General features: G+C 41.4%; 1 protein-coding gene across 2 annotated transcripts in view; it reads left to right on the forward strand.

Moving 5' to 3' along the window:
* The window catches only part of ANO10 (anoctamin 10), a 272,726-nt gene that overhangs the window by 70,014 nt on the left and 175,696 nt on the right, over positions 1–27,016 (forward strand). For both annotated transcript variants that reach the window (XM_060110817.1, XM_060110816.1), the window contains exons 6-10: positions 939–1,508; positions 2,912–2,967; positions 5,343–5,417; positions 8,172–8,354; positions 20,078–20,269. In XM_060110817.1, the coding sequence (XP_059966800.1) occupies positions 939–1,508; positions 2,912–2,967; positions 5,343–5,417; positions 8,172–8,354; positions 20,078–20,269 (1,076 nt within the window). The remainder of the gene's footprint in view (positions 1–938; positions 1,509–2,911; positions 2,968–5,342; positions 5,418–8,171; positions 8,355–20,077; positions 20,270–27,016) is intronic.

Here is a 27,016-nt window from a genome sequence, read left to right on the forward strand (position 1 = left end):
GTGTTCATGACCTCGTTTGGGTTAGCTAGCTGATGTTGCTTGGCCCTTCTTCTGCCCAGTGCATTTATCTATATGAAAGTATAGATAAATGTATTCCATGTATTCTAAAAGTTAATGTGTAGAACATTGTTTTGTGCTTTTGAATAATTTTTCTTCAGTGTATTGAAAAGTTTGCCATGACATATTGATGAAAGTTTACAGCTTTGAGTAGTGGGGGCAGGATACTATGGATGAGGAGTCTTCTTTGAAAGTAACCTCTATAACTCTGGTATTAAAGTGAGAGAAAAGTGGGGAGCATAAAGTAAACCCCCAAATTAAGCTGGTTCATTGGCCACTGCTGAATTTGAACTAGGACCTTGGAGACTGAGGATGATCCCGAGGTGAGTTTTTCCTTGTGAAGAAGGCATCCACCAGATGAGAAGGTGAAGAGAAGCAGACCCAAAGCAGCCCCAGCAGCTGTGGCCTGAGCCCTGAGCTGGGGGAAGTGTCAGGCTTATTGCTATAGAGACAAGCGAGGTCTTTGTACTTCATGGAGGATGGATTTACCATCACACACCAATTGGGAAATAAGGGTTTTAAATGATCCCCACTTAAGTACAAAAGTGAATAAGCTTACTTGAAATGATGTTTTAAAAAAATCAAGTCTTTGGGCCTCCCTGGTGGCGCAGTGGTTAAGAGTCCGCCTGCCGATGCAGGGGATACGGGTTCGTGCCCCGGTCTGGGAGGATCCCATATGCCGCGGAGCGGCTGGGCCCGTGAGCCATGGCCGCTGGGCCTGCGCATCCGGAGCCTGTGCTCCGCAACGGGAGAGGCCACAACAGTGAGAGGCCCGCATACCACAAAAAGAAAAAAAAAAAAAAAAAAAAAAAAAAAAAAAAGAAAAAAAATCAAGTCTTTGCCAGTCGGGATTTAAGGTCCTTTTTTTCCTTTCGTTGTAGATAGTATTCGTGGCTACTTTGGAGAAACAATCGCTCTTTACTTTGGATTTTTGGAATATTTCACTTTTGCCTTAATCCCTGTGGCGGTCCTTGGGCTACCTTACTACCTGTTTGTGTGGGAAAACTATGACAAGTACGTGGTCTTCGCCTCATTCAACCTGATCTGGTCCACAGTGATCCTGGAAGTGTGGAAGCGTGGCTGTGCCAGTATGACCTACAGGTGGGGGACCCTGGTCATGAAGAGACAGTTTGAGGAGCCCCGGCCGGGATATCACGGGGTCCTGGGCATCAATTCCGTCACCGGCAGGGAGGAACCACTGTACCCCAGCTACAAGAGACAGTTACGCATTTACCTGGTCTCCCTGCCGTTTGTGTGCCTCTGTCTCTATTTCTCTCTGTTTGTCATGATGATTTACTTTGACATGGAGGCCTGGGCCTTGGATCTACATGAAAACAGCGGGTCCGAATGGACCAGTATCTTGTTGTATGTGCCCAGCATCATCTATGCCATCGTGATTGAGATCATGAACCGCCTCTATCGATATGCTGCCGAGTTTTTAACTTCATGGGGTAAGACTCAGTGCTTTGAATTTATGTCTCATTTGCCTATAAGAAATATTGCTTCGATCATAGGATTCATGTAACTGCTACCTTGCAAAGAAGATAGATGTTGCTCTGGGCTCATTCTAGAGACATAAGGAAAAGTCATCGGCTCTGGGAGCTCTGATGATCTCCAGGTCACGGTTCTCCCAGCGCTCATTTATTGTTAGTTACCATGTTCTAGATGCCCTGCTAAGCACTTTATCCATTGTTCCTCATTTTCACCTGCTCAGGACACCATGAAATAGAAGTTATTTCACAGTTTTATGGCTAAAGATACTGAGAATTAACAAAGTTTAGACAGCAAATGGTAGAGCCAGGCTAGTCCAACCTGTGCTCCTAATACTATATTGTGTTTTATGCTAAGGATAAAATCAGTTGAATTATCTCCACAATACTCTGGCTGAAAGAACTATGTCTGGGATCTGAAAACCAGTTGTGTAGTTGTGTGGGGCCTGCCATTGAACTCAGTGAAGACAGGTGTTCTTGTCTGTCTCTGTAGTAAAAGAGGAACTTGGTTATAGTTTTAAAAAGGTCTTGATGGGCCATTCACTCATTAATTAATTTATTCATTCAAACAAATAAATAGGTTATATTAAGCCCTAGGAAGAAGTCTAGGCCTTAACTTCATGGACCAGAAAGGTATTTTAAATTCTTTTTATTAGTCATATAACAACAGCTACCATTTATTGAGTACTTTCCTTGAGCTGATGCTGGGGTTTGGTAGTATTTCTAATCCTGTTGGTGACCCTGGGAGGAGGGTGGGGTCAGCCCTGTTTTGTAGGCAAGGAGGCTGAGTGTCAGGAGGTTAAGTGACTTGCCCAAGGTGAGATAGTAGCTGAGTTGAGGTTCAAATCCAGGTCAGCCTAACATTGCCTCTCTGTGCAAGGTGATACTTCTGTTCAGAATCTTCCTTTTTTGTCCTTTTGCCCTGCTGTCTTGGGACCTGCACAATGTCTCCTTTTCTTAGGGTGGAAATTTGAGTTTCCTTTTAAGTTAATCCTTATAAACTTTATTTATTGCCCTACTCTTTAGAGATTGCTCTCAGTTTTACTATTACCGCTGATACAGGGTCTTTTTCTGGTATCTGTGGGATCATTTGCCAACACTTACAACATTTCTTTATTGCAGTAATATTTAAAAAATAATTTCGGACCACGGTGCTATTGCAGTATCTTGAAAAATGTGTCTTAAATTTAGTTTCTTTTTTGTTTGATGTTCTTGGTGGTAAGCAGTAGCCTGGCATGTTTACTGACTGAGGCTCTGTTTTTGAACATCTCTGTCCTCAGCACAAGTCTCACTTTACTTCATGACAATGCTCCCATTCTGCTTTCTTACCTGAGAGACATTACCTCTCCTTTTTATTATTTTAGAGAATCACAGATTGGAATCTGCCTACCAGAATCACCTAATTCTGAAAGTGTTAGTGGTAAGTAGATCTTTTATATACAAGTCCATTGTACTTTTGAAACTAACACAAACTACTTAATATTTAGGAGTATAAATATGAAGACTTGATTCTGATATCAGGTATCAGGTAGTTAATATACTGTCCAAGTAGGCAAGGATCAATTAATGTGTGTTTACATAAGCGTTCAACAGTATTATTACAAATGTGCACATGGTATAAGACTTTAAATGTAGAAATTAGTATTATAGCCAATTTCCAATTATTTAAAAAAACTACTTTATAGACACGTTTCTATTATTTTCCTTTTGGTGACTTGGGTTTGAATGTTTCATTATTCAACAATCCTTCCAGTTATCCACCTTCTGTTTAGTGATTGAGCATTAAATTATTATTTTTTAAAAATTTTGTCTAAGAAATTTCCAAAGTCCAAGAGGTTCCCAGCATGTTTTGAAGAGTAGGAGGAAAGGGATGGAGGGAAGGCACTGTGTAACCTGCTTGCTGTTTGCATAAAAGCACACACATTATGCCTCTTCCCACCATTATTAGAAATAACAGAGATACCAGCCTGAAATCACTTTGTTTATCCGGAGATTACCTCAGCTGACTGTAACATAGCTGAGAATCAAGAAAGAGTGCATAAGGAGTCCTCTGAACTATCCACTGGAATTGATTTAACCCAGTCCATGTACTTTACTCCCAGGCCCTCGCTTAGAAAGAGCCTTTGTTCCAGCTATAGAAGTCATTCTGAGAAGCTTATTTATCTCGTTTTTCCATCCTTAAAAGATGAAAAACCACCATTAGGAAGGTGATTAGGTTTCTGGAAGTAGGTAAATTTATAGAGGCAAGAGCCGGGAAGGAAATGGAAAACCTCTCATAAATAGGTAATGAGAATTCAACAATTTCAGCAATTTGGACATGAGAAAAGGGGCAAGCGGCCATCCATATCTAAAGAGGCTCCAAAGGCCTCACTCTAGCCGTGTAAAATAATTTATATTCAAAATGTTGGTGCTGAGTCAGCAAGGATGCTCCGTTCTGTGTTCTCTGTGTGAGAAAACAAGCAGGGGAATGTGTAATGCATTAAAAGCTTCATTCAAAAAGATCCCAATATGGAGCTTTTGCCCTTAGAGGTAAAACACTCCATTGGTCTTAAAGAATTTAGTTATTTGTAAGACATGATTATTCTCTGATGGTGCCAGATACAATGTCAGGTGACTGTCTTGTAAAGAGACTCATCCCTTAGAGTCTGTTCATCCTCCACTGTGTGTGCTAGGTCTCTCCCTTCCTTTTCAATCTTGTGCGGAGAGCGTTTCTCAGCCTTCCGAGCTTTTGCTTGTCAACTTCTACTCTAACTCAGCACCCCCATGCCTACCCCTACCTCCCCCTACCCTGTGGCCACATTGTGTTACTGCTCATTCTCTCCAGTGACTCCCCCTTCCCTCACTAATGAAGTGCTCATACTGTGCACAGAGCAGTCTTTTGTCTCGGAAAGTGATGCTGCACAGGAGGAAGTAGCCAGCGTGCGGCTGGGGGACAGGAAGGAAACCCATCAGTCCTGGGGGCAATTGCAGGCTCTTGAGCAGGGGAACTACTTGAAGAAAGGGCACCTGTTGTGGTGGGATCTCCACCCCACTCCCTGCACCCCTAGCCCTGAACCGTGTGTCTGGGCAGGACAGTCTCAGGCCCATGGTGACAAGGATGCTGCCCCCGGGCCAGGCTGGTTGTTCTGGCTGATCTCTCTTGCTAGTGCCCCTCGGCTACCTAGGTGTCGCTCTGAGGGGAGGGGGGATCTCAGGTCCCTTGGCACAGAGAGACTTCCAGGGCTGGACTGCTTGTTGGGGCAGGGCCCTCCTTTCTGGTGCTGCCTGGCCACCCCACCCGCTATCTTTCCGTGGGGCAGGGGAGTGGCGGGGCGGAAGGGAAGGAGAGCACATCCCCTCGCAGCTTATTGTTAGTGGGGGTCCTCGTCAGTCTCCCTGTTAGTGCTGCTGGGCTTGCCTGTTGTCAGGACTCCTATTCTGAGCGGGGTGGGCAGGAATGTGCCTCCCTGCTGCCTGGGTTACTAGGTTGGGGGTGGGAGATGCTGGGCCTTGGACTCTCTTTTGTAAGAAAGTAGTGGGGACATAAGATGCGCTGGTGCTGTGTTGTTCCTTCAGCCCTGGGGTCCCAAACCTGATCTTCTTCCTCTTAGCACCTTTCAGAGCTCTCCTTTGGTTGCCTCTCACGATATTTCGAGTTCATAGATGTGCTTAGTGAGGGGGAGTAGGAGAAACATGTCCAGGCCACCTTGTCTGGACTGGAAGTCCCTCATTACATTTTGTAAATGCGATGTTTATAGTTGTAATGAAGTACTGTGATGCAATATTAAATATTGCTATCTTTTTTTGTTTTGGCAGTTCAACTTTTTAAATTGCTTTGCCTCACTCTTCTACATTGCCTTTGTCCTGAGGGATATGAAGCTTTTGCGTCAGGTGAGTGAAAAACAGAAAGGTATCAATTTTTTAGGTTTTAGAGGTGGTTTCCTATATTCAGGTAATGTAATTGTCTTCCCATTACTATCTTTATAAATAAAATTATTAAATTTTTTGTACTTCTAAGCCCAATTCTAAATAAACAACCATTAGCAATTGCACCGTGTATTATGCTCAACTGGAAAGAAATTTGTTGAAGCTAACCAACTTGCAAAATAAATCATGTAGAGCACAAAATCAAATATAGAGTTCATATCAAAGCTTGTAAAAGCAATTTTAATAGCAAAATGTATTCATTAATTGAACTTCTGTGTGTGTCTCAGGTAATGGTATAACCTTAAATAGTTCTTTCACATTTCTTTTATTTTTTAAATTTAATTTAATTTTATTTTTTTTGGCTGCATTGGGTCTTCATTGCTGTGTGCGGACTTTCTCTAGTTGTGGTGAGTGGAGGCTACTCTTCGTAGCAGCACGTGGGCTTCTCATTGCGGTGGCCTCTTGTTGCAGAGCACAGGCTCTAGGCGTGCAGGCTTCAGTAGTTGCAGCACGTGGGCTCAGTAGTTGCGACACTCGGACCCTAGAGTGTGTGGGTTTCAGTAGTTGTGGCGCACGGGCTCAGTAGTTGTGTCTCTCTGGCTCTAGAGCGCAGGCTCAGTAGTTGTGGCGCACGGGCTTAGTTGCTCCGCAGCATGTGGGATCTTCCCAGCCCAGGGGAGATGGGGTCAAATGCGATCCGTGTCCCCTGCATTGGTAGGCGATTCTTAACCACTGTGCAACCAGGGAACTCCCACACATTTCATTTTTAAATTAATAAGTTGTTAAACTTTAGAGACAAGCAGATCCTATGCACTGCTGTATCATTTCTGAAATGTTTAAGAAAGATGACATATTTTGTTGTGTTACCATTTCTGGATCACATGATAATAGTGAATAATAAATTATTGCTTTCTAATTTCTCTTTTTAATACTTGAGCCAACTACCAGTAAGGGGTCTTCCTTCCTGGTTTTAATATACTGTGATTGTTAGTGAGCAGAATCTCAAAGCCTAGGCTTCTTAATCTTTATATGAGAGCTTGGGATCATTTTTCAAGGAATTTAAACATTTGTATAACAGAGAAAGTTAAAAGATTTTGTAGTTACGGTTCTAAGAGCTTGCATAAAAGTAAAATTAAATATTGTGTTCTTAGTATTTAAAAAATTATTTTTGAAAATACTACATTTGAAATCGATAGGTTAGATGTACCTACCTTTTCCAATCCCACCATTATTGTATTAGTGGGGTATGACTCCTCATTTCTTATACTTTAGAGAGTCTCCTTTATTTAACAGGGGACAGGGGGATGGGGGAAGTCTCTTTAAAACATAGAATTTTAGGGCTTCCCTGGTGGTGCAGTGGTTGAGAGTCTGCCTGCCGATGCAGGGGACACGGGTTCGTGCCCCGGTCCGGGGGGATCCCACATGCCGCGGCGCGGCTGGGCCCGTGGGCCATGGCCGCTGGACCTGCACGTCCGGAGCCTGTGCTCCGCAACGGGAGAGGCCACAGCAGTGAGAGGCCCGCGTACCGCAAAAAAAAAAAAAAAAAACAAGAAAAAAAAACATAGAATTTTAATATCAGCTAAGGTGGTTTGTGATGGAAACGCTGATACCTATCTGGGGAAAGTGGAAATTGACACAGTACCTCTGGAAACTACTTGGGCAACTTTGCCAAGAACGTTAATCCATCCCTAGTAAATCATCAGAGGTGGGGCGAAGATTCATGTACGTAGGTAAGGGGCAGCATTTATAATAGTTGGGGTTGGGAATAATACTTACATTCAACAATAGTGCATGAGCTAAGTAAAAAAGAATTATTCATGACATGGGAAAGGGCTCACAATATAGTGAGAAAAGAAATCTACAAAGCTGTTTATATATAGGATGATTCTACATTTATTTTTACATATGATTATAAAGAAATATTTAGGGGACTTCCCTGGTGGTGCAGTGGTCAGGAATCCGCCTGCCAATGCAGGGGACACGGGTTCATTCCCTGGTCTGGGAAGATCCCACATGCTGCAGAGCAACAAAGCCTGTGTGCCACAACTACTGAGCCTGCGCTCTAGAGCCCGCGAGCCACAACTACTGAGCCTGCGCTCTAGAGCCCATTGTCCACAACAAGAGAAGCCACTGCAGCCAGAAGCCCATGCACTGCAACGAAGAGTAGCCCCCCACTCGCCTGAACTAGAGAAGGCCTGCGCACAACAACAAAGACCCAATGCAGCCCAAAAATAAATAAATTAACTAAAAAATATATTTAGAATGTTAGTGGTTCTGACATGGTTGTGGAATTAAGGGTGACTTTTTTTCTATCTTTTAAGTTTTTCTACAGTGAGGGAGGATATATTAATTTTATAATAATAAGTTGTGGCTAAACTTTTTCAAAGTTGGTGACATCATTTAGACTCACATGTTGCAGCCAGGATGAGATAATAAAAAACAAAATTTCAAGTTAATTTGTTCTCCTGTCGACTCATAACAAGTTTTTTATTATAATCTTATTTGTATTATAATCTTTTTGTATTTTAGTCTGTCTTTCCTGTGAAAAAAACAATAAATTAAAAACATCTTTCTAACACCTAGCTTTTCCAATTCTAGTTTTTATAACATAATAGTATACTATTTGTTGAAGATTCTTTTTTTTTACTGCATAATTATACACATGCTTTGGTTTTGTTAAGCCACATTGCCAAATATCATTTATGTGCTTCTCTTTAGAGCTTGGCTACTCTCCTGATTACCTCCCAGATCTTTAACCAAATTGTAGAATCTCTTCTTCCTTACTGGCTCCAAAAGAAGCAGCATGTGAAGGTAAAGAAGAAGGTGCAGGCTTTAAAGGCAGACATCGATGCTACATTATATGAACAGGTCGTTCTGGAAAAGGAAATGGGAACTTACTTGGTAAGTTTGAATATTGCTGAATTAAACATTGATTGAAAGTGAATAGCAGTCATGTCCAGACTGTATACAACAAATAAGTAACCACTCGTCTCAGGTGTGGCTATTTTGTAAGTGCTTTCCAGCCAGTTTTCTTACCATGAACTACTTTAAAGTTAAAAAGATGGAACTGTGTATCAAAATGCTGCTATGTTGAACCGGAAATTATGTCTAACATCCAAAGGATGAGTCCAGTGAACTTTCAGACTGTTGTGCTGAGGGTGGTGGGAATGTTTCATAGACAAGGGAGAGGTGAGATGGCCGTGGAGCCATTGTTTGCTCTGGACACTTTAATCTCAAAGAAAAAATGGAAGCCCTTCGTTAAAAATGGAATGCCAATCTGAAGATTAATTTATAATATAGTTTAAGTTACTTAGTGCTGTAGTAAATATAAAATAGTTCTTTTAAGACAGAGAATTTCTGAATTATTTTTAGGAACTCCAAGTAGGTCATTGGAGGTTCTTAAACCTAAACATGTATTCAGCAAATGTTTACTGAGCTCTGACTACATTCAGTATATCTCTTTTGAGGGGGTCAGGTGTTGGGGTCATATTTGCTTTAGGTCATTGTTTCCTATATCCTGCCCCTTCCTTCTGGGTGTGATATTCTTCTTAGTGAAATAGATCCTTTAGTGAGGGTCCATTATTGTTAAACTTTCATAGTCTTGGTTTTCATCACGAATGAATGAGTCTCCTGATTACTGAATTTCTTGGCTGACTTTCATAGTTTTTCTTGTATGCCTAAGAATTTTAGTTTGTATGTTTATCTTGAGCAGGAGTTTATTCTCTCTCTCTCTCTCCCTGCTCGCTTCTCTGTCTTATTTTTGCAGTCCCCCCTGCCCCACCCCCTAGTCCAGAACCAGGAGTTTGTAGCCCAGAGCTCTCATCCCATCTTGTGGTGATGGTGGAGATTCTGCAGAGCCAGCAGGTAGCATGCTGTTGACCCAAGCTGTAGTTCCAGGGCAGCAGCTGTGGCTTTTTTCAGGCCCCTTCAAGGATAGGGGACCACTGTTCTCACCCGTGGTTTTGCTCAAACAGCCTGCCTCCAGATACACGCTAGAGGAGTGGTGTGCCTTTGGTTCCCCTGCCTGAAGGATTCAGATCCTGGCCACCGTGGCCAGCCTGTGGACGGAAGCCTGGCCAGGCTTCTGATTACTATCTTGCACTTTGTTCCATTTCTCGCTTGGGCAGCTGATTTTGTTGTTTTTGAGTGATGATATTCTTTTGATTAAAATAAACATATGTGTACTGGCATTTTCTATTATTGCTGTGTTTGGGGGAGAGGAAGATTCAGAGTATAAACTTACAGCATATCTTGACCAGCAGCACTTTTTATGTTTATACATGAAGTATCAGAGAAACACACACACAGGCAGTTAAGAGTTAAAGAAAATAGCACTTGGGCACAATGTGCAGCCGCCTTGTCTGCGTTGGTCGAGTGCTGGCTTACTGTGGGTTACAAGTCAGTCTAATTCACATGGTGTCAGAATCCTTTCCTCGCTTGTTCTGGGGGGTAGTATTTTGGGCCATATTTATTTTTTCCCTTCATTTTCTCACAGAAACTAAACCACCATTCTTTCCCCCGAGTTCTTTATTCCGTCCCCTCTCTCATTGCCCCAGGCCCACCTGGAGCTCCCATGTTTCCTGCTTCCCCCTTCTCCCCTTCCTGTTTCAAACCAAGCAAACCTCTCACGTCCCTCTGCTATTTTTGTCCTGTCTCTTTGCTGCCCCTGCCAATTTCTTGAAATAATTCTTCTCCATATTGTCATCTCTACGTCCCTCTTCTCTACCCGCTCTCAGCTCTTATTTTTCTCTGAATCGTTTGGGCAGACAGCATCGTCCCCTAAAGTGACCAGAGCCAAGCTCGCAGTCTTCTCCAGACCAGTTCCTCCCCCTTTCCTCAGGCTCAGTGAATGGTACACAGTAATACAGACAATATGCCCTTCTCAAAGCTGTTTTAATTCATCTAAGAACTGTATGCTGGCAAGGTGACAAAATCTTACATCTTACCTTTTTGGTATTTCATGATATCCGATAATACGTTTATGAAGGAAGGTAAGGCAGGCACTGCTTTTCTCACGTTAATAGTAGGCAGTTGAAGCTCTGTGTTATTTTTTAAATTTATTAATTTTATTTATTTGTATTTGGCTGGGTTGGGTCTTCATTGCTGTGCACAGGCTTTCTCTAGTTGCGGCGAGCGGGAGCTACTGTTCGTTGTGGTGTGCGGGCTTCTCATTGCGGTGGCTTCTCTTGTTGCGGAGCACAGGCTCTAGGTGTGCGGGCTCAGCAGTTGTGGCTCGCGGGCTCTAGAGTGCAGGCTCAGTAGTTGTGGCGCACAGGCTTAGTTGCTCCACGGCATGTGGGATCTTCCCGGACCAGGGCTCGAACCCGTGTCCCCTGCGTTAGTAGGCGTGTTCTTAACCACGGTGCCACCAGGGAAGTCCGAAGCTCTGTGTTATTAATCACCTGGTGACTAAATCAGAAACAAGATTCAAGACTTTGCTTTTCTCTTCAGAGTCTATTATTCAGCACGGGCTCTCTGATACGAAGTTAAGGAAATAGTAAATTAATTTCTCTCGCAGGCCCTGGGTCTGTGTGTGAATGCTGGGGTTAACAGTGAGTGCCTCTCCTTAGTAACTTAACTTGCTTGCGGGGCCCCGTGTTATCTGTTTTTCCCTCCTCATCTCCTACAAGTTCCTCCTTTACTCTCTTTGTGGAAATGACATCAGGTATTTTCTATTTCAACTCTCCCCATATATTTGGAAAGGGGGAGATGCTTTGGGGGCACCTTTGTTCTAGATCGTCGTTTGCTATGCACTCATCCTTCCCTCCGGGCATATTTTTCTCCTCACTGAAGCCAATGAGCTTAAAATTGTATTTGCTGTAATCTCATCCTGAGTGCTATATATGAATCTAAAACAATGTTGCCAAGCTTTGGGGAAAAGCAGTTTGAGACTTAAAAATCTTGATTCTAAAAAGTCATACTTGCTTACTTACTGTAGAAAACTTGGAAAACGTAGGACAGAGTATAAAGAAAAAGACATTCTCCATAATGTCTCCACCAGGGGTGATCCACTGGGGTCTTCCGACCCTGTTCCTCCAGCCACAGGGCCAGGGCTGTATAGCCCCTCTGATCTCACTGTGCACTGCCGTTCCGTTCCTGGGAACAGTTCACGTGCAGCTGCATAGCTGCGTGAGGCTGAATTTTCATGATCAGTATTTCAACTAGAACAGCATGTTGCCACACAGCAAATGAGCTGCCCTCTAGTGAGCTAGACGTTGACGAGGTTTGCCAAAAACGTAATTGAGCGCCACTCTCTGCACTAGACATTTTTTGTTTTGGAAAACATAATGATTTTTCAAACAATATTTTATTAATGTTAATATACTTTTTAATATTGAAATGAACTCAATGAGAAATATTTTTTAAGTTCTGAGTTTTAATTTCTAGCACAGTAAATAACACTAGGTATAATAACTCCCATGAACAAAAAGTCTTCGGTGCCGTCAGTGATTTTAAAGAGTTTAGGGCTTTGGAGACCTGAAAGTTTGAAAACTGCGGATCTAGAATAATTCCCACTCGTTTTTGTTTTTCAGAGCATTAACTTTGGTGAAGTGGACTTGTCCCATTTGTTACTCCCTAAGATTCAAGTTCAGCAGTTTTGGAGGTATACCTCCATTGTACCCCATCAGGAGGCATTGATGGCAGGTTGACCCTTGTGTGGGGCTGCCTTGTTAGAACACGTGATTGACTGGGTGACAGTTTGCAAAGGTTCTTTTTCACTTTGTGTTGAATAGGTTATATGTGGTAGATTCTTTGAGACTATCCTATTCCCTATAAATGGTAGCTCTTTAAAAATAGTTTCTAATCGTTTGTTGCTGGCATATAGGAATGCTGTTGGTTTTTGTATTTTTTATCCAGAAACTCTGCTGAATTATCCTGTTTTTTTGGATTTTATTAGGTTTTCTATGTAGACAGTTATTTCACCTACAAATGAATAATGGCTAGGGATTTCCCTGGTGGTCCAGTGGTTAAGACTCTGTGCTTCCACTGCAGGGGGCGTGGATTCAATCCCTGGTCGGAGAACTAAGATCTTGCATGCTATGTGGTGTGGCCAAAAAAGGCTTTTTTTTTTTTTTTTTTTTTTTTTTGTGGTACGCGGGCCTCTCACTGTTGTGGTCTCTCCCGTTGCGGAGCACAGGCTCCGGACGCGCAGGATCAGCGGCCATGGCTCACGGGCCCAGCTGCTCCACGGCATGTGGGATCCTCCCGGACCAGGGTACGAACCCGTGTCCCCTGCATCAGCAGGCGGACTCTCAACCACTGCGCTACCAGGGAAGCCCCAAAAAAGGCTATTTTTTAATTTTAATTTTATTGAAGTTTAGTTGATCTACAATGTTCTGTTAATCTCTGCTGTATAGCAAGGTGATTCAGTTATATATATATATTTTTTTCATATTCTTTTCCATTATGGTTTATCACAGGGTATTGAATATAGTTCCCTATGCCACACAGTAGGACCTTGTTTATCCATCCTACGTGTAATAGTTTGCGCCTGCTAATCCCAAACTCTCAGTCCTTCCCTTCCCCACCCACCTCACTAATGGCCATTTTGTTTCTTCCTGCAGTCCTTAGACTTTTTATTATTTATTTATTTGGCTCACTAATATGTTCAATACGATTTGGACGGAAGTAGTTATAACAGGAATCTTTATCTTGTTCCTGATTTTTTTTTTCTAACCGTTGAGTATTATGTTTGTTCCGTGTTTTTGGTAGGTAACTTTTTATCAGTTTAATAATGTTTTTTTTCTCTTCCTTATTTGGGAAGAGTTTTTATTGTGGATGACGTTGAAATTTATCAAAAAATATTTTTTTTGCTTCTGTTGTGATCATCATGTTATCTCCTTTAATTAATATTTTCATTTATATTTGTAAGTTTCCTAATGGAACACCATGTTTGCATTTAAATGATTAACTTCACTTGTTCAATATTTTTAAATCTACACTGTTATGTTGAATATGCTAATATTTTGTTTAGGATTTGTGCCATTTGCTAGTAATTTTCCTTTCTCAGTCACTGGGATAGGGTCCCTGTGTTATTTGTCGTGCAAACTCTGTTGCTAATGCAGAGCCTGGCATTCAGCGGGTGCTCAGTGTAATGTTGCATAAAGAACAGTTTTAGGAAAAGAGCAGCCCAGCCCCTGCTGTCTGTGTGCCGCTTGTTGCCCTCATCCTGTACTACTCAGCATGCGGAACTCTGAGACGTGATGTTTCTCCAGGGATGGTGCGAGGGGCCAGTGGGATGGATCCCCTGGAGCCTGAAACTTTGTGTTCATAAATTCTTAGAATCGTCTTAGTAAGTTGGTGTTTTCTAACTTGCAACCAATGGGGTAGAGTGTCTTGTTTAATGTGTTTTTTAGTATGTGATTGTTTACTTTGTTAAAATTGCATTTTTTTCCTTCTTGCCGTTGGATTACGTCCCTGGTTTGCTGAATTGACTGACCCCAAAGTGCTCAGAAGTGTGAAAGTACTGATAGAATTACCATGTAAATCCTACACGCCGAATCCGCTTGTGAGATGGGAACACAGAATGGTGGGGAGGGGCTCCCTGGGTGCTGGATGCTAAAAAGGCCAGGAAGACCTTTGCGTGGCTTCTGGAGGCTGCACTGGGTACATCTGAGAGAAACTGTCTACACATCTCTGCAGAGGCTCACCCTTTGATTTTATGAGCTGAAACAACACAATTTTGAAATCTGAGCATAGGCTATCAGGATTTCTTAAGATCGAATTGTGGTAAAAATAGCTTGATTGCTAAGATTTTCACTGTTGATTTCTTCACTCTTCAGGGAAGTAAATCAATGCTGTATTGCTGGGCATATTTAAAAACCACATCTGTATGCTGTAGCACACATAAGGAAATTCTTTCTAGAGCCAAGTGCAACCAAAGAGTTGTTTAGAAACTGCTCACCACTGAACCCCCAGCTGAGCATCAACCTGCCAGCTCCCAAAGCACATGTGTTTGGCATTGCTCTTTGGCAAGCCTTGCAAACAGCCAGTGTAACTCACTCAAAATCCCTGGGTTCATACTTCATCCAAATATCCAGAGCATCTGGAAGAAGCACTTCCTGCCATCCCCAGTACTCTGTAATTATGTTTGAGTGTTTTCTATTTTAGTAAAATATAAAATAAAAAAAGAAACCAACTAGAAGTAGAATCTGACTTATACTAAAGCTCTCAGCTACTGAGCCTAATATGCATATCTTGGTGAAAGACTGACTCTGAGATGCAGTAATGATAATGATAATTATTTATTTAAAATATTCATGTTTCATGTTGCTTTAAAATATTATGATGAGGGCTTCCCTGGTGGCGCAGTGGTTGAGAGTCCGCCTGCCGATGCAGGGGACACGGGTTCATGCCCCAGTCCGGGAGGATCCCGCATGCTGCGGAGCGGCTGGGCCCAGCATGGCCGCTGGGCCTGCGCGTCCGGAGCCTGTGCTCCGCAGCGGGAGAGGCCACAACAGTGAGAGGCCCGCGTACAGAAAAGAAAAAAAAAAAAATTACGATGAATAGTTTTCTTAAACTGAAACTGTTGTTGCATGTGCACTGGATGATCATGAGAGCGCCTGAGGATGCTGGAAGTGGGTGCCTGTGGCTCCCTCACCCAATCACTGTACCACGTAGAGTGCTGCTCAGCCCCTCTTGGATCAGGATGTGAGCAGCAGGCCGTTGGGTCCAGTCAAGGAGTTACTCAGGTGACAAGTCAGAGTCACCAATGACCAGGCATCCCATTTCAATGCAGGCGCCTTTTTCCAGTTATTAAAGACACGAAATAACTCACCTCTTACCGTTTATATCTCTTACCCGCAAATCAAGGGTGTGTAATGACTTTTGCTCCTTTCTTCCTTTGGACCAAACCTTTTAAAGCATATCAGAAAGGTTTTTAAATATAGTTTCAGAGCGATTTCATCATGCTTTCCTGGTTTCCCCCTTTTCTGCTGCGGACTCCTTTTTCTTTTTGCCTCTTTGATGTGTCTGCTACTTCCACTAGGGTGATTCTGGGGAGCTTCCTTGTTACTAACAGCTTTTTTTTTTAAACTTCTTTAAAAAGTTGAGGTAATAATTCACATACCATAAAATTAACCATTTAAAAATGTACAATTTAGAGGTTTTTAGTAAATTCACAAGGTGGTACAATCATCACCACTATCTAATTCCAGAACATTTTCATCATCGACCCCCAAGCCCCCCATACCCATTAGCAGTAACATCTTCCCCTAGTCTGGCAACCACTAATCTGCATTGTGTTATTGTGGATTTACCTATTCTCTGCGTTTCATATAAATGAAATCATGTAATAGGTGACCTTTTGTGTCCGGCTTCTTTCACTAAGCATAATGCTTTTAACATTTATTCACGCTGTACCATGTACCAGTACCCCATTCCTTTTTTTGTGGTTGAATAATATTCCACTGTACGGATATACTACGTATTGTTTATCCATTAATCAGCTGGTAGACATTTGGATTGTTTCCACTTCTTGGCTATTATGAATAATGCTATTGTGAACATTTTTGTACAAGTTTTTATATGAACACATGTTGCCATATGCTAGGTCGTATGTTAACTCAACGTTTAACTTTAAGGAACTGCCAGACTATTTTCAAAAGTAGTGGTAATTCTATATTCCAACCATCCACGAGTGGGGTCCCATTTTTTTCCCACAGCCTCATTTTTTTTTTTTTTTTTTAAATGATAGCTATCCTAGTAGGTGTAAAGTAGTATTTCATTGCGGGTTTGCTTTGGATTTTCCTAATGCCTACATATACTGATCACCTTTTCATGTGATTTTTGGCTGTTTGTATCTCTTCTTTGGGGAAATACATATTCACATTCTTTGCCCATTTTTAAATTGGGTTATCTGCCCTTTTGTTATTGAGTTGCAAGAATTCTTCATGTATTCTGAATATACATTTCTTATCAGATATATGATTTGCAAATATTTCTTCCCATCCTGTTGTTTATCTTTTTACTTTCCTGATGGTGCCCTTGGATCCACAAAAGCTTTAAAGTTTGGTGAAGTCCAAAATTTCTCTCTTTTTTGTAACTTGTGCCTTTGGTGTCATGTCTGAGAAACAATTGCCTAATCCAAGGTCAGGAAGATTTACTACTCTATGATTTGTTGAGTGTTTTTATTATGAAAGGGTGTTGTACTTTGTATTTCCTGTGTCTGTTGAGATGCTTAAATATATTTATACATGCATACATGTATACCAATAAAACTGTTAATGTGGTGTATCATATTGACTGATATTTATATGTTGAACCAATCTTACGATCCTGGGGTAAATCCCACTTGATCACAGTGTAAAATCCTTTTACTCTGCTGCCGGATCCACCTTGCTAGTATTTTGTTGAGGATTTTTATGTCTTTATTCAGGGGTGTTGGTCTGTGTTTTTCTTATGCAGTCTTTGTCTGGTTTTGCTATTGAGGTTGTACTGGCTTCACAGAATGAGTTGGGAAGTGTTTCTTCCTCTTGTTCTTTCTGGAAGACTTTGTGAAGAATTAGTATTAATTCTTCTTCTAGTGTTTGAGAGAATTCACAAGTGAACTGTCTGGGCCTCGGTTCTTCTTTGTGCAAAGTTTTTGATTGCTAACTCAATCTTTTTACTTGTTTTAGGTCTGTTTAGATGTTCTGTTTCTTCTTGAGTCACTTTTGATAGTTTGTGTCATTCTAAGAATTTACCCATTTCATCAAGGTTATTTAATGTTATTTTTGGCATATAATTGTTGTCATGTCCCAGGTCTCGAGTGAGTCCCTGGGGCAGGCTGCCAAGTAAGGGTCCTTGGCTTCACACAGGAAAGAATTCAAGAGGGAGCCATAGTAAACTAAAAGGCCGTTTACTTAGAGAGATATACACTCCATAGACAAGAGTGTAGGCTGTCTCAGAAGGCAAGAGCAACCCTGAGTTGTGGTGATGGTTAGTTTTCATGGGCTGGGAAATTTCATAGGCTAATGAGTGGGAGGAATGTTCTAGCTATCTTGGAGAAGCAGCAGGGATTTCCAGGAGTTGGGGCACTGCCCACTTTTTGGCCTTTTATGGGCGGCCTTGGAACTGTCATGGCACCTGTGGGCGTGTTGTTTAGCATATGCTAATGCATTACAGTGAGTGTATAATGAGGCTCAAGGTCTACGGAAGTTGACTCTTCCACCATCTTGGGCCTAGTAGGTTCTAACCAGTTTTTGTCGTATCCTGCTCTTAATGGTTGTGTCATTCTTTTAATGGTTTCACCCTGCCCCTTCCTTTCTATCTCAAATTGTTCATAATTCTTCTTACTTATTCTTCCCCTTACTGACCCTAAAGGTCAGTAGTAATGTCCCTTCTTTCATTCCTGATTTTAGTAATTTGAGTCTTTCTTTGTTTCTTGCACAGTTTAGGTAATGGTTTGTCATTTTTCGTTGATCTCAATCATTTCAAAAAACCGAATTCTGGGGCTTCCCTGGTGGTGCAGTGATTGAGGGTCCGCCTGCCAATTCAGGGGACACGGGTTCGTGCCCCGGTCCGGGAGGATCCCACATGCCGCGGAACGGCTGGGCCCATGAGCCATGGCCGCTGAGCCTGTGCGTCCGGAGCCTGTGCCCCGCAACGGGAGAGGCCACAGCAGTGAGAGGCCCGTGTACCGCAAAGAAACAAAAAACCGAATTCTGGTTTTATTGCTCTTCTTTGTTTTTCTATTCTCTATTTTATTTATTTCACTCTAATCTTTATTATTTATTTCCTTCTGCTTGCTTTAGGTTTAGATTACTCTTCTTTTTCTGGTTTCTTAAGATGAAAAGTTCAGTTTTTTTAAGATCTTCTTTTTTTTTTTTTTTTTTTTTTTTTTTTTTTTTTTTTTTTTTGCGGTATGCGGGCCTCTCACTGTTGTGGCCTCCCCCGTTGCGGAGCACAGGCTCCGGACGCGCAGGCTCCGGACGCGCAGGCTCAGCGGCCATGGCTCACGGGCCCAGCCGCTCCGCGGCACATGGGATCCTCCCAGACCGGGGCACGAACCCGTATCCCCTGCATCGGCAGGCGGACTCTCAACCACTTGCGCCACCAGGGAGGCCCTAAGATCTTCTTTTTTAACAAAGGCATTTACGGCCATAAATTTCCCTGTGAGCACTGCTTTTACCGTATCTTTTTAAGTTTTGGTATGTTTCATTCACCTCAAAGTATTTACTAATTTTTCTTGTGATTTCTTCTTTAACTCATTGGTTTCTTTTAGGAGTACGTTGCTCAATTTTCACATAGTATGTGAATTTCTGAAATTTCCTTGTTATTGATTTCCAATTTTATTCCATTGTGGTCAGAGAAGATACTTTGTATGATTTTTAAGCCTTTTAAATTTGTTGAGAAGTGTTTTATGGCCTAACGTATTATCTATCCTGGAAAATGTTCCATGTACACTTGAGAAGAATGAGTATTCTGCTATTGGATTGAATGTTTTATACATGTCTGTTAGGTCTTTGTTATTGTGTTAGGGCATACCTTCAATACTAAGCCAGGAAGTTTAAAATTCTGCCCTAGCATTCACTTTCTGCTTGTGCAGAGCCTCAGCATCAGTCAGAGGTGAGATCTTAGACCTTTCTCAGACCTTTCCTAAGCTTATGTGTGATCCTCTGCATGTGCCTCATCTTCTCAATTCCCAGGAAAATGTGGGAGCTTTGCAAACCCCCTGTGGATATCTCATTCTTCAGCCTTTTCTTTTGGGCTCCCTGGCTAGTCTGTTGTTTGCCCCAGCTGCTACCCTTTACCTCAAGCAGACTGATGTTAAAGCATTCAATTAACATCCCTGGGGGAGGAGCCTTTAGCGCTGGGAAGACTCTGTGCAGTTAAATAGAGACAAGCCTTTTGAGTGGGGTCTTCTAGAGCCAGGTCAGATAATGATTTCCCTTTGGGAATGAGGCTTTCAAAGATCTGTATCCCCATTCTCCTCCCTCTGGCACAGGAATGCATGCTATTATTCTTTGAGGCTGCTGCAGAACTGGGGAGCAGGATATGAAACTAGAGGAAGTTAAAATGCCACAGGGTTGAGCTGTTATTCTTGACTAAATGCTGCCCTGAATGCTGCAAGCCTTTAGTCAATTTCCAGAGTACTGAAAAAGTTGATTTTGACAAATTTTGTCATTTGTTGTTGTTGTTTGCTTTTATGGAGGTGTAAACTTCTGGAGGTTCTTACTCTGCCAGTTTCGCTGGCATCACCACCATCAGTTTTTTAATGGAAGGTCAGGGGCTGAGACGCTGGGGTACCCATGATGTGAAGGGACCATAATGTAAGATATCTAATAATGATCCTGGATCATTTCTTTTTACTTGGTCAAGAGCAAACTTCTTTAGCTTTGCTGTTATTTACCTTAGGGGGAAAAATGTAATAATCCAGTGATTTGACATGATATGAGTGAATAAAAATATGAATAAAAAAAATCATTTTTTTATTCTTCATTTTAGGGACTTTAATATAAAGTTGTCATTGAATTTAAGTAAATTCTGTTATTGAGAAGAAGGAATTGGGAGAAACTCTTCGAGTTTTTTTTTTTTTTTTTTTTTTTTGGTTAGATGCTCATGCCTTGAATAGTATTGCAAAAGACTATTCTTATTAAGTGATATTAAAACAATGCCTGTTTTCTTCTTTTTTAAATTTTCAGGGCACCTTTGATGATTATTTGGAGTTATTCCTGCAGTTTGGTTATGTGAGCCTTTTCTCCTGTGTTTACCCACTGGCAGCTGCCTTTGCTGTGCTGAATAATCTCACCGAAGTTAATTCAGATGCTTTAAAAATGTGCAGGGTCTTCAAACGGCCATTCTCAGAACCTTCAGCCAGTATTGGTGTATGGCAGGTAATTATTTGAGAAAAAATTATTTCTTTAAAAACAAACAAAATGAGGCATTGTGATTAAAAAAAAAGCTCTATGGAGAGATTTGGGAAAACTAGATTTTATCCTTGCCATGTCACAAACTAGCTGTGTAACTTCAGGTGGTCATTAACTTTCTCTGGGCCATGCTTTTCTTGTTTTTAAAGTTGGGGGCGGGGATGAGCTACAATCTCCACTGACTCCTTTCAGATGTGAAACTTTGACAGTTTTCTTGGAGAGTAGTCAGCTGGGCCTCACCCACTGGTACTAATGAGGCCCTCCCCACTGCAGTGTCAGTGGAAATCACTGACACTGGACTTCTACTGGGGAGCCTGGACTTCTACTTCCACTCCTACCTGGCAGTAATGAGATTCCCTTTCAGATCCCTGCTAGGGTGGTCTCAGAGAAAGCCCAGTGGAGAGTCAAGACTTTTAATACCACCCAATAGGCCACATGAGTGCACAAAGGAGGGACTTGTACCCCTCCATCAAAGGAGGTATTAGTGGTAGTCTAGCGGGAAGCCAGAACTCTGGCCCCTCTCCAGCAATAATAAGGACCCCACTCCCCACCTTGGGTGTCAGTGGTGTCCAGGTGGAGAACCTGGACTTCTGCCTCTACCTGCTAGTGACAAGGTATTGTCCCCTGCTGGAGTGGTATCAGAGGAACCAACTAAAACAAAAGGTTATACAAAATCTGGAGTCTTATAACACCTAAAGTATCAAGGTTTTTATTTAAAAATCACTCATTATACCAAGAACCAGGATGATACCAAACTGAATGAAAAGAATGGCAATCAGCAGATGCCACCACCAAGATGACACACACATGTTGGAAATACTGGACAAAGATTTTAAAGCAGTCACAATAAAAATGCTTCAACAAGCAATTACAAACACACCTAAAACAGAGGAAAAAATAGAATTAGAACGTCTCAGCAAAGAAATAGACATAAAGGAGAATCAAATGGACATTTTAGAAGTTGAAAATATAATAAACCAAAAGCTCAGTGAATGGGTGCAATAGCAGAATGGAAGGGATAGAGGAAAGAAGCAGGAACTGGAAAATAGAAAACTAGAAATTACCTGATCTGAACAACAGAGAGAAAATAGACTGAAGAAGTAAATATAGCCTCAGAGACCTGTGTGACTATAACAACAACAACAAAATCTAACATTCCTGTTATTGGAGTCCAAGAAGGAAAGGAGAAAGAAGGAAGGGCTGAAAAGGCACTTGAAGTAATAGTGGCCAAAACTTTTCAAACTTAGCAAGAGACCTAAAACTATAGGTTCAAGAAGCCAAGTGAACCCCAAACAAAGAAGTTCATACCAAAACACATCATAATTAAACATCTGAAAACTAAAGACAAGGAAAAAAAATCTTGAAAGCACTAAGAGAGAAATGACATCTTACCTATAGGGGAAAAACAATTCGAATGACAGCCAGTTTCTCATCGGAAATCATGGAGGCCAGAAGAAAGTGGCACAGTATTTTCCAAGGCTAAAAAATACTGTCAATACAGAATCCTATATTCAGAGAAAATATCCTTTGGGAAGGAAAGGGAAATCAAGACACTCTCAAATGAAGGAAAAGTAAGAGAATTTTTTGCTAGCAGACCTATCCTAAAAGAATGGCTAAAAGTTCTGTAAACTGAGGAAATGATAAAGGGACAATGTGAGGAAGCAAAAACATGGTAAACAAAGACACAAGTAAAAACAATATATTTTCCTTTTACTCCTGAGTCTTTAAAGTTATGTTTGACAGTTGAAACCAAAAAATACAACACTATTTAATAGTTCTAAGTATATATAGAAAAAATATTATGACAATTGTATTATAAATGGGGAGTGATAAAGGAAGGTAAGATTTCTGTATTTTACTCAAACTAAATGATACAAGTAGACTGAATGTATACATGTATATACACACACATATAAAATATAGTATATATATTTGTGTGTGTATGTCTATATATAGAGCAACCTCTAAAAAGCTATATTATTTAAAAGATACACTCAAAAACATAGTTAAATCAAAATGAAGTACAAAAAAATGTTGAGGTAACCTACAGTAAGACAAGAAGAAGAAAACAGAAATGAAAACACAGAAAACGAAGAAATGGCAGACTTAAGTCGATATTTTGATTAACTGTAAAGGGTCTGAAGACATGAGTTAAAGACAAAGATTGGCATAATGGATTAAAATGCATAACTCAGCTATATGCCATCTACAAGAAACCCAATTTAAACATGATTAAGCAGGTTGAAAGTAAAAGGATAGAAAAAATATATGTGGAAAAATTAATTGTAAGGAAGCAGGAGTGGCTATATTAATATCATATAGAGTAGACTTCTGAGCAAAGAAAATTACCAGAAAGGAACATTCTTTGATGATAAAAGGGTCAAATTATCAAAACGATGTAGAAATCTTAATATATATTCAGCAAACAACAAGGTTGTAAAATATGTGAACTAAAAACATAGAACTAAAAGGAGAAATAGATAAATTCACAATTACAGTTAGAGGCTTCAACATCCCTTTCTCAACAATTGACAGAACGCTGGATAAAAAATCAAGGTTATTGAAGAACTCAACAACACCATCAAATTATGAATCTAATCCATATTATAGAACATTCTACTCAACAGTAGAATATACTGTCACCTTCAACTTGATAAGGAGCATCTGTTTAAAAAAACTTAAAGCTAATGTCATACTTATTAGTGAAAGATTGAATGCTTTCTTTTTAAGATTAAGAACAATGCAAGAATGTCCACTGTCGCTACTTTTACTGAATGTAGTACTAGAAATTCTAACTAGCATAGTAAGGCCAATGATATCTCCAATTTACCCACTAGCTCACCACAGGTACATGAGCAAGCCCAGTCAAGGTCAGCTAGACCAGAAAAATTGCATAGGTGAGCACAGCCTAAATTGTCCACCTGCAGAATCTTGAGCTAAGTAAATGGTTGTTGTTTTAAGCCAGAGAGTTTGGGATGGCTTGTTACACAGCAATAGCTAACTAATGTAGGAAGACTCAGTATTCTAAATATATCAGTTCTCCATTAATTTACAAATTAATTAATTTACAAATGAACTTATAAATGTAACACTATCCTAATGGGAGTTTTTCTTTTAACTAGGTAAACTTATTGTCAAGTTCACAGGGAAAAATAAATGAAATAGAATAGTAAGAAAACTCTAAAGAATAAGGGCAGGGACACTCCTTCCTACATATTAAAACTTGTTATATAACCTCAGTTGTTAAAGTAGTGTAATGCTGGTGCATCATTAGACAATCAAACCAATGGAACAGGATTAAAAGTCCAGAAATTCAGTATACGATATAGGTGAAACGTCACTTCAGTGGAGAAAATCATTGACCGTCCACCAATAGTTTTGGGATAATTAAGTCTCCAAAGTGTGTGTGTCAAGGGGTAGTTTGCTCTTCAGAAGTTAAGAGGAAAAACAGCAAGACACAGAATGGGAGAAAATGTTGACAGTACATTTGTCTGCGAAAGAATTTGTATTCAGATTATATGAAGGACTTACCAACTCAATAATAATACAATTAAATGAAAACATGGACAAAATATTTGAAGAAATGCTTCACTAAAGGATATCTACAAATGGCCAGAGCTCATGAAAATATTTAGAATTAGCTACCAGGGAAATGCACATGAAAACCACAACGCAATAGCACTGTATACCTGTTTTAAAATTAAGAAGACTGATGATGCCAAGTGTTGGCAATAAGGTATAGTAACTGGAACTCTCATACATTGCTGATAAGGATGTACTATAATGGTCACTTTGCAAAACTAGATTGCAGTTTGTAAAAAAAAGTTCAACATACAGGTACCATGCCACCCAGCACTTCTACTCTTAGAAATCCAGGGGAAATGAAAGAATATGTCCATATAAAGACTGCACAGGAGTGTCCATAGTAACTTCGTTCACAGTAGTCCAAAACTGGAAACAACCCCACTTGCTGTCAATAGGTAAATGGGTAAAAAAATAATTATGGCATATTCATAAAATGGAGCACTACTCGGCAGTAAAAAAGGAATAAATTACTGCTAACATACAATGTTAAAATCTGTATGCTGCTAAACCAAGATGGTGGAGGAGTAGGAGGACTTGGAGTTCATCTCTTTTCACAAATAGATCACGAATACATCTACAGATGGAACAGTTCTCACAGAACACTGGCTGAACTCTAGCAGAAGACCTTGGACACTGGAAAGGACAAGAGAGATCCCCACATAACTGGGTAAGACAAAAGAAAGAAGGGAAAAAGAAGAGGAGAGGAAGCAGGATGGGATCTGCGCACTTGGGGAGGAGCTGAAACAGAGGAGAGGTTCCTGTATCTGGAGAAGCCCCCTCACCGATGAGGAAATCAGTTGGGACAGAAGGGGATCATCTGAGGCTGTCAGAGGAGCATGAAACGGCTGGTCTGTGGCAGATAGGACAGAGTAAGATCTACACAGATTGTCCGTGCCACAGCCCTGTGCATCCCAGACTGGGATGTGAGTCCACCAGTGCACACGGGGGCTGAGAGCTGGAACGTGGGGATTGGAGAACAAACCCAGGGGGAGGACTGCTGTTGGCTGCAAGGAGACAGCCAGAGGGGATGGGAGAGAGGTAATCTGCAACTGGAAATGCTTGTGGAGGAAACCAAGACTGCCATAGAAGCAAGGCGCCACTGTTGAGTGACGCGCAGGGGCTGGAACCACCATTGCAGCCTCTCCCCATGTGCCGGCCCTCTGCCCCGCCAAGTGCTAGGAAAAGCCTCCTCCAGAGCTGACATTCTCATGCCTGCTGCCAGGTGCTAGGAAAAGGCACCACCGGGGCTGACCTTCTTGTACCAGCTGCCAGGCTCTAGGAAAGGCTCCCACTAGGGCCAGATCTCTCGCGCCCATGGCTGCCAGCTTTCCCATACACCTGTGGCCAGCAGGGCCCCTGCAAACCAGGCAGCTGTGCCACCTCCACGTCCTGTCCTCACCGGGGCAGACTTGAGTGCTCCAGGGCAGCCTCAGGAGCAGACTCCTGTGGGTGGCCCACATGCAGAGGTGGGGCTAAAACCACAGATGAGCCCCAGGGGTGGGGCGACTAAGGAAGAGGAAAAAAAGCCTTTCCATGCAGCTGCACAAGCCACAGATTAAATCCCTGCAATCCGCTTGGTAGACCCTGCATCTGTGGAATATCTGAGTGGACGAGTGTTCCCATAACTGAAATCAGTCTAGCTCTAGCAGCTTTGGTCTTTGGGGACTAGTACACGTGGGAGTTGGGCCAGGTCAGAGTCTGAGCTGCCCCCACAGTGCCCACAGAGGGACCAGAGACTTACCTAGGGGTTTTGGAGGGCCTCCTGGGGAGGTGAAGGTTGGCTGTGACTCACAGTGGGGAGAAGGACACTGACAGCTGAGACCCCAGGAAAATGTAATTATTACTGTTTTTTTTATGTTTTGTTTTGTTCTGTTCTTCTGTTTTTTAATTTGTTTTTACTTTTTATTTAGTGTAAAAAATTTTTTAATATATTTTTAATTCTTTTATATTTCTATTTCTGCATTACTTTTTTGCTGTTCTGTTTTTTCCTTGTTTTTTTCTTTCCTTTGTTCTATTCTTATCTTTTTTATAATTTTTTTCCTCATTTTTGTGTTCTGTTTTCTTTGCTTTTTCCTTCAGTTTGCATTCTGCTTTTGTTTTTTGTTTTTTGTTTTTGTTAGTTTTGTTTTTAATTGTTTGATTTTGTTTTGGGATTCATTTGTTTATCTGGTTGTTCTCTTGTTTTTTGTTTTCTCTGTTTTTGTTTCTTATTTTGTATGTGTATGTGTTTGGCTTTTTGTTTTTGTTTGTTTGGTTTTGCTTTTACCATTTGGGGTTTTGTTTGTTCATTTGTTTGTTTTTTTAATTGTTTCTGTTTCTGTTTGCTTGTTTTTGTCTTTGCCATTTGTCTTGGGTATTGTTTGTTCGCTTTCATTTGTTTTCTTCCCGCCCTTTTTCTTCTTTTCTTTTTCTTTTTTCCCCCTTTTTTCCAAGCTGTGTGGCTTGTGGGGTACCAGGCCTTGGTTCCCAGGCCAGGGGTTGGGCCTGAGTCTCCTACGTGGGAGAGCAGAGTCTAGGACGCTGGAACACCAGAGAATTTCTGGCCCCAGGGAATATTAATTGGTGAGAGCTCTCCTGGAGGTCCCCATCTCAACTCCAAGACCTGGCTCCAGTCAACTGCCTGCTGGCTCCAGTGCTGAACACCGCATGCCAAACAACAAGGGAGACAGGAACACAAACCCACCCATTAGCAGATAGACTGCCTAAGTTGTACTAAGCCTACAGACACCCCAAGACACACCACCTGATGTGACCCTGCCCGTCAGAGGGAAAAGGTCCAGCTCTACCCACCAGAACAGAGGTGCCAGTCCCTCCCACCAGGAAGCCTACACAAGTCACTGGACCAACCTCACTCACTGGGGGCAGCCTGCAGAAAGAAGACCTCAAACACAGTATCTTAGACAAAATGACAAGACAGAGAAATATGTTGCAGAGGAAGGAGCAAGGTAAAACCCCACAAGACCAAATAAATGAAGAGGAAATAGGCAATCTACCCGAAAAAGAATTCAGAGTAATGATAGTAAAGATGATCCAAAATCTCAGAAATAGAATGGCAGAAATACAAGAAACGTTTAACAAGGACCTAGGAAAACTAAAGAACAAACAAACAGTGATGAACAACACAATAAC

This window comes from Mesoplodon densirostris, chromosome 10 (genome assembly GCF_025265405.1).
Source record: "Mesoplodon densirostris isolate mMesDen1 chromosome 10, mMesDen1 primary haplotype, whole genome shotgun sequence".
Lineage (NCBI taxonomy): Eukaryota > Metazoa > Chordata > Mammalia > Artiodactyla > Ziphiidae > Mesoplodon > Mesoplodon densirostris.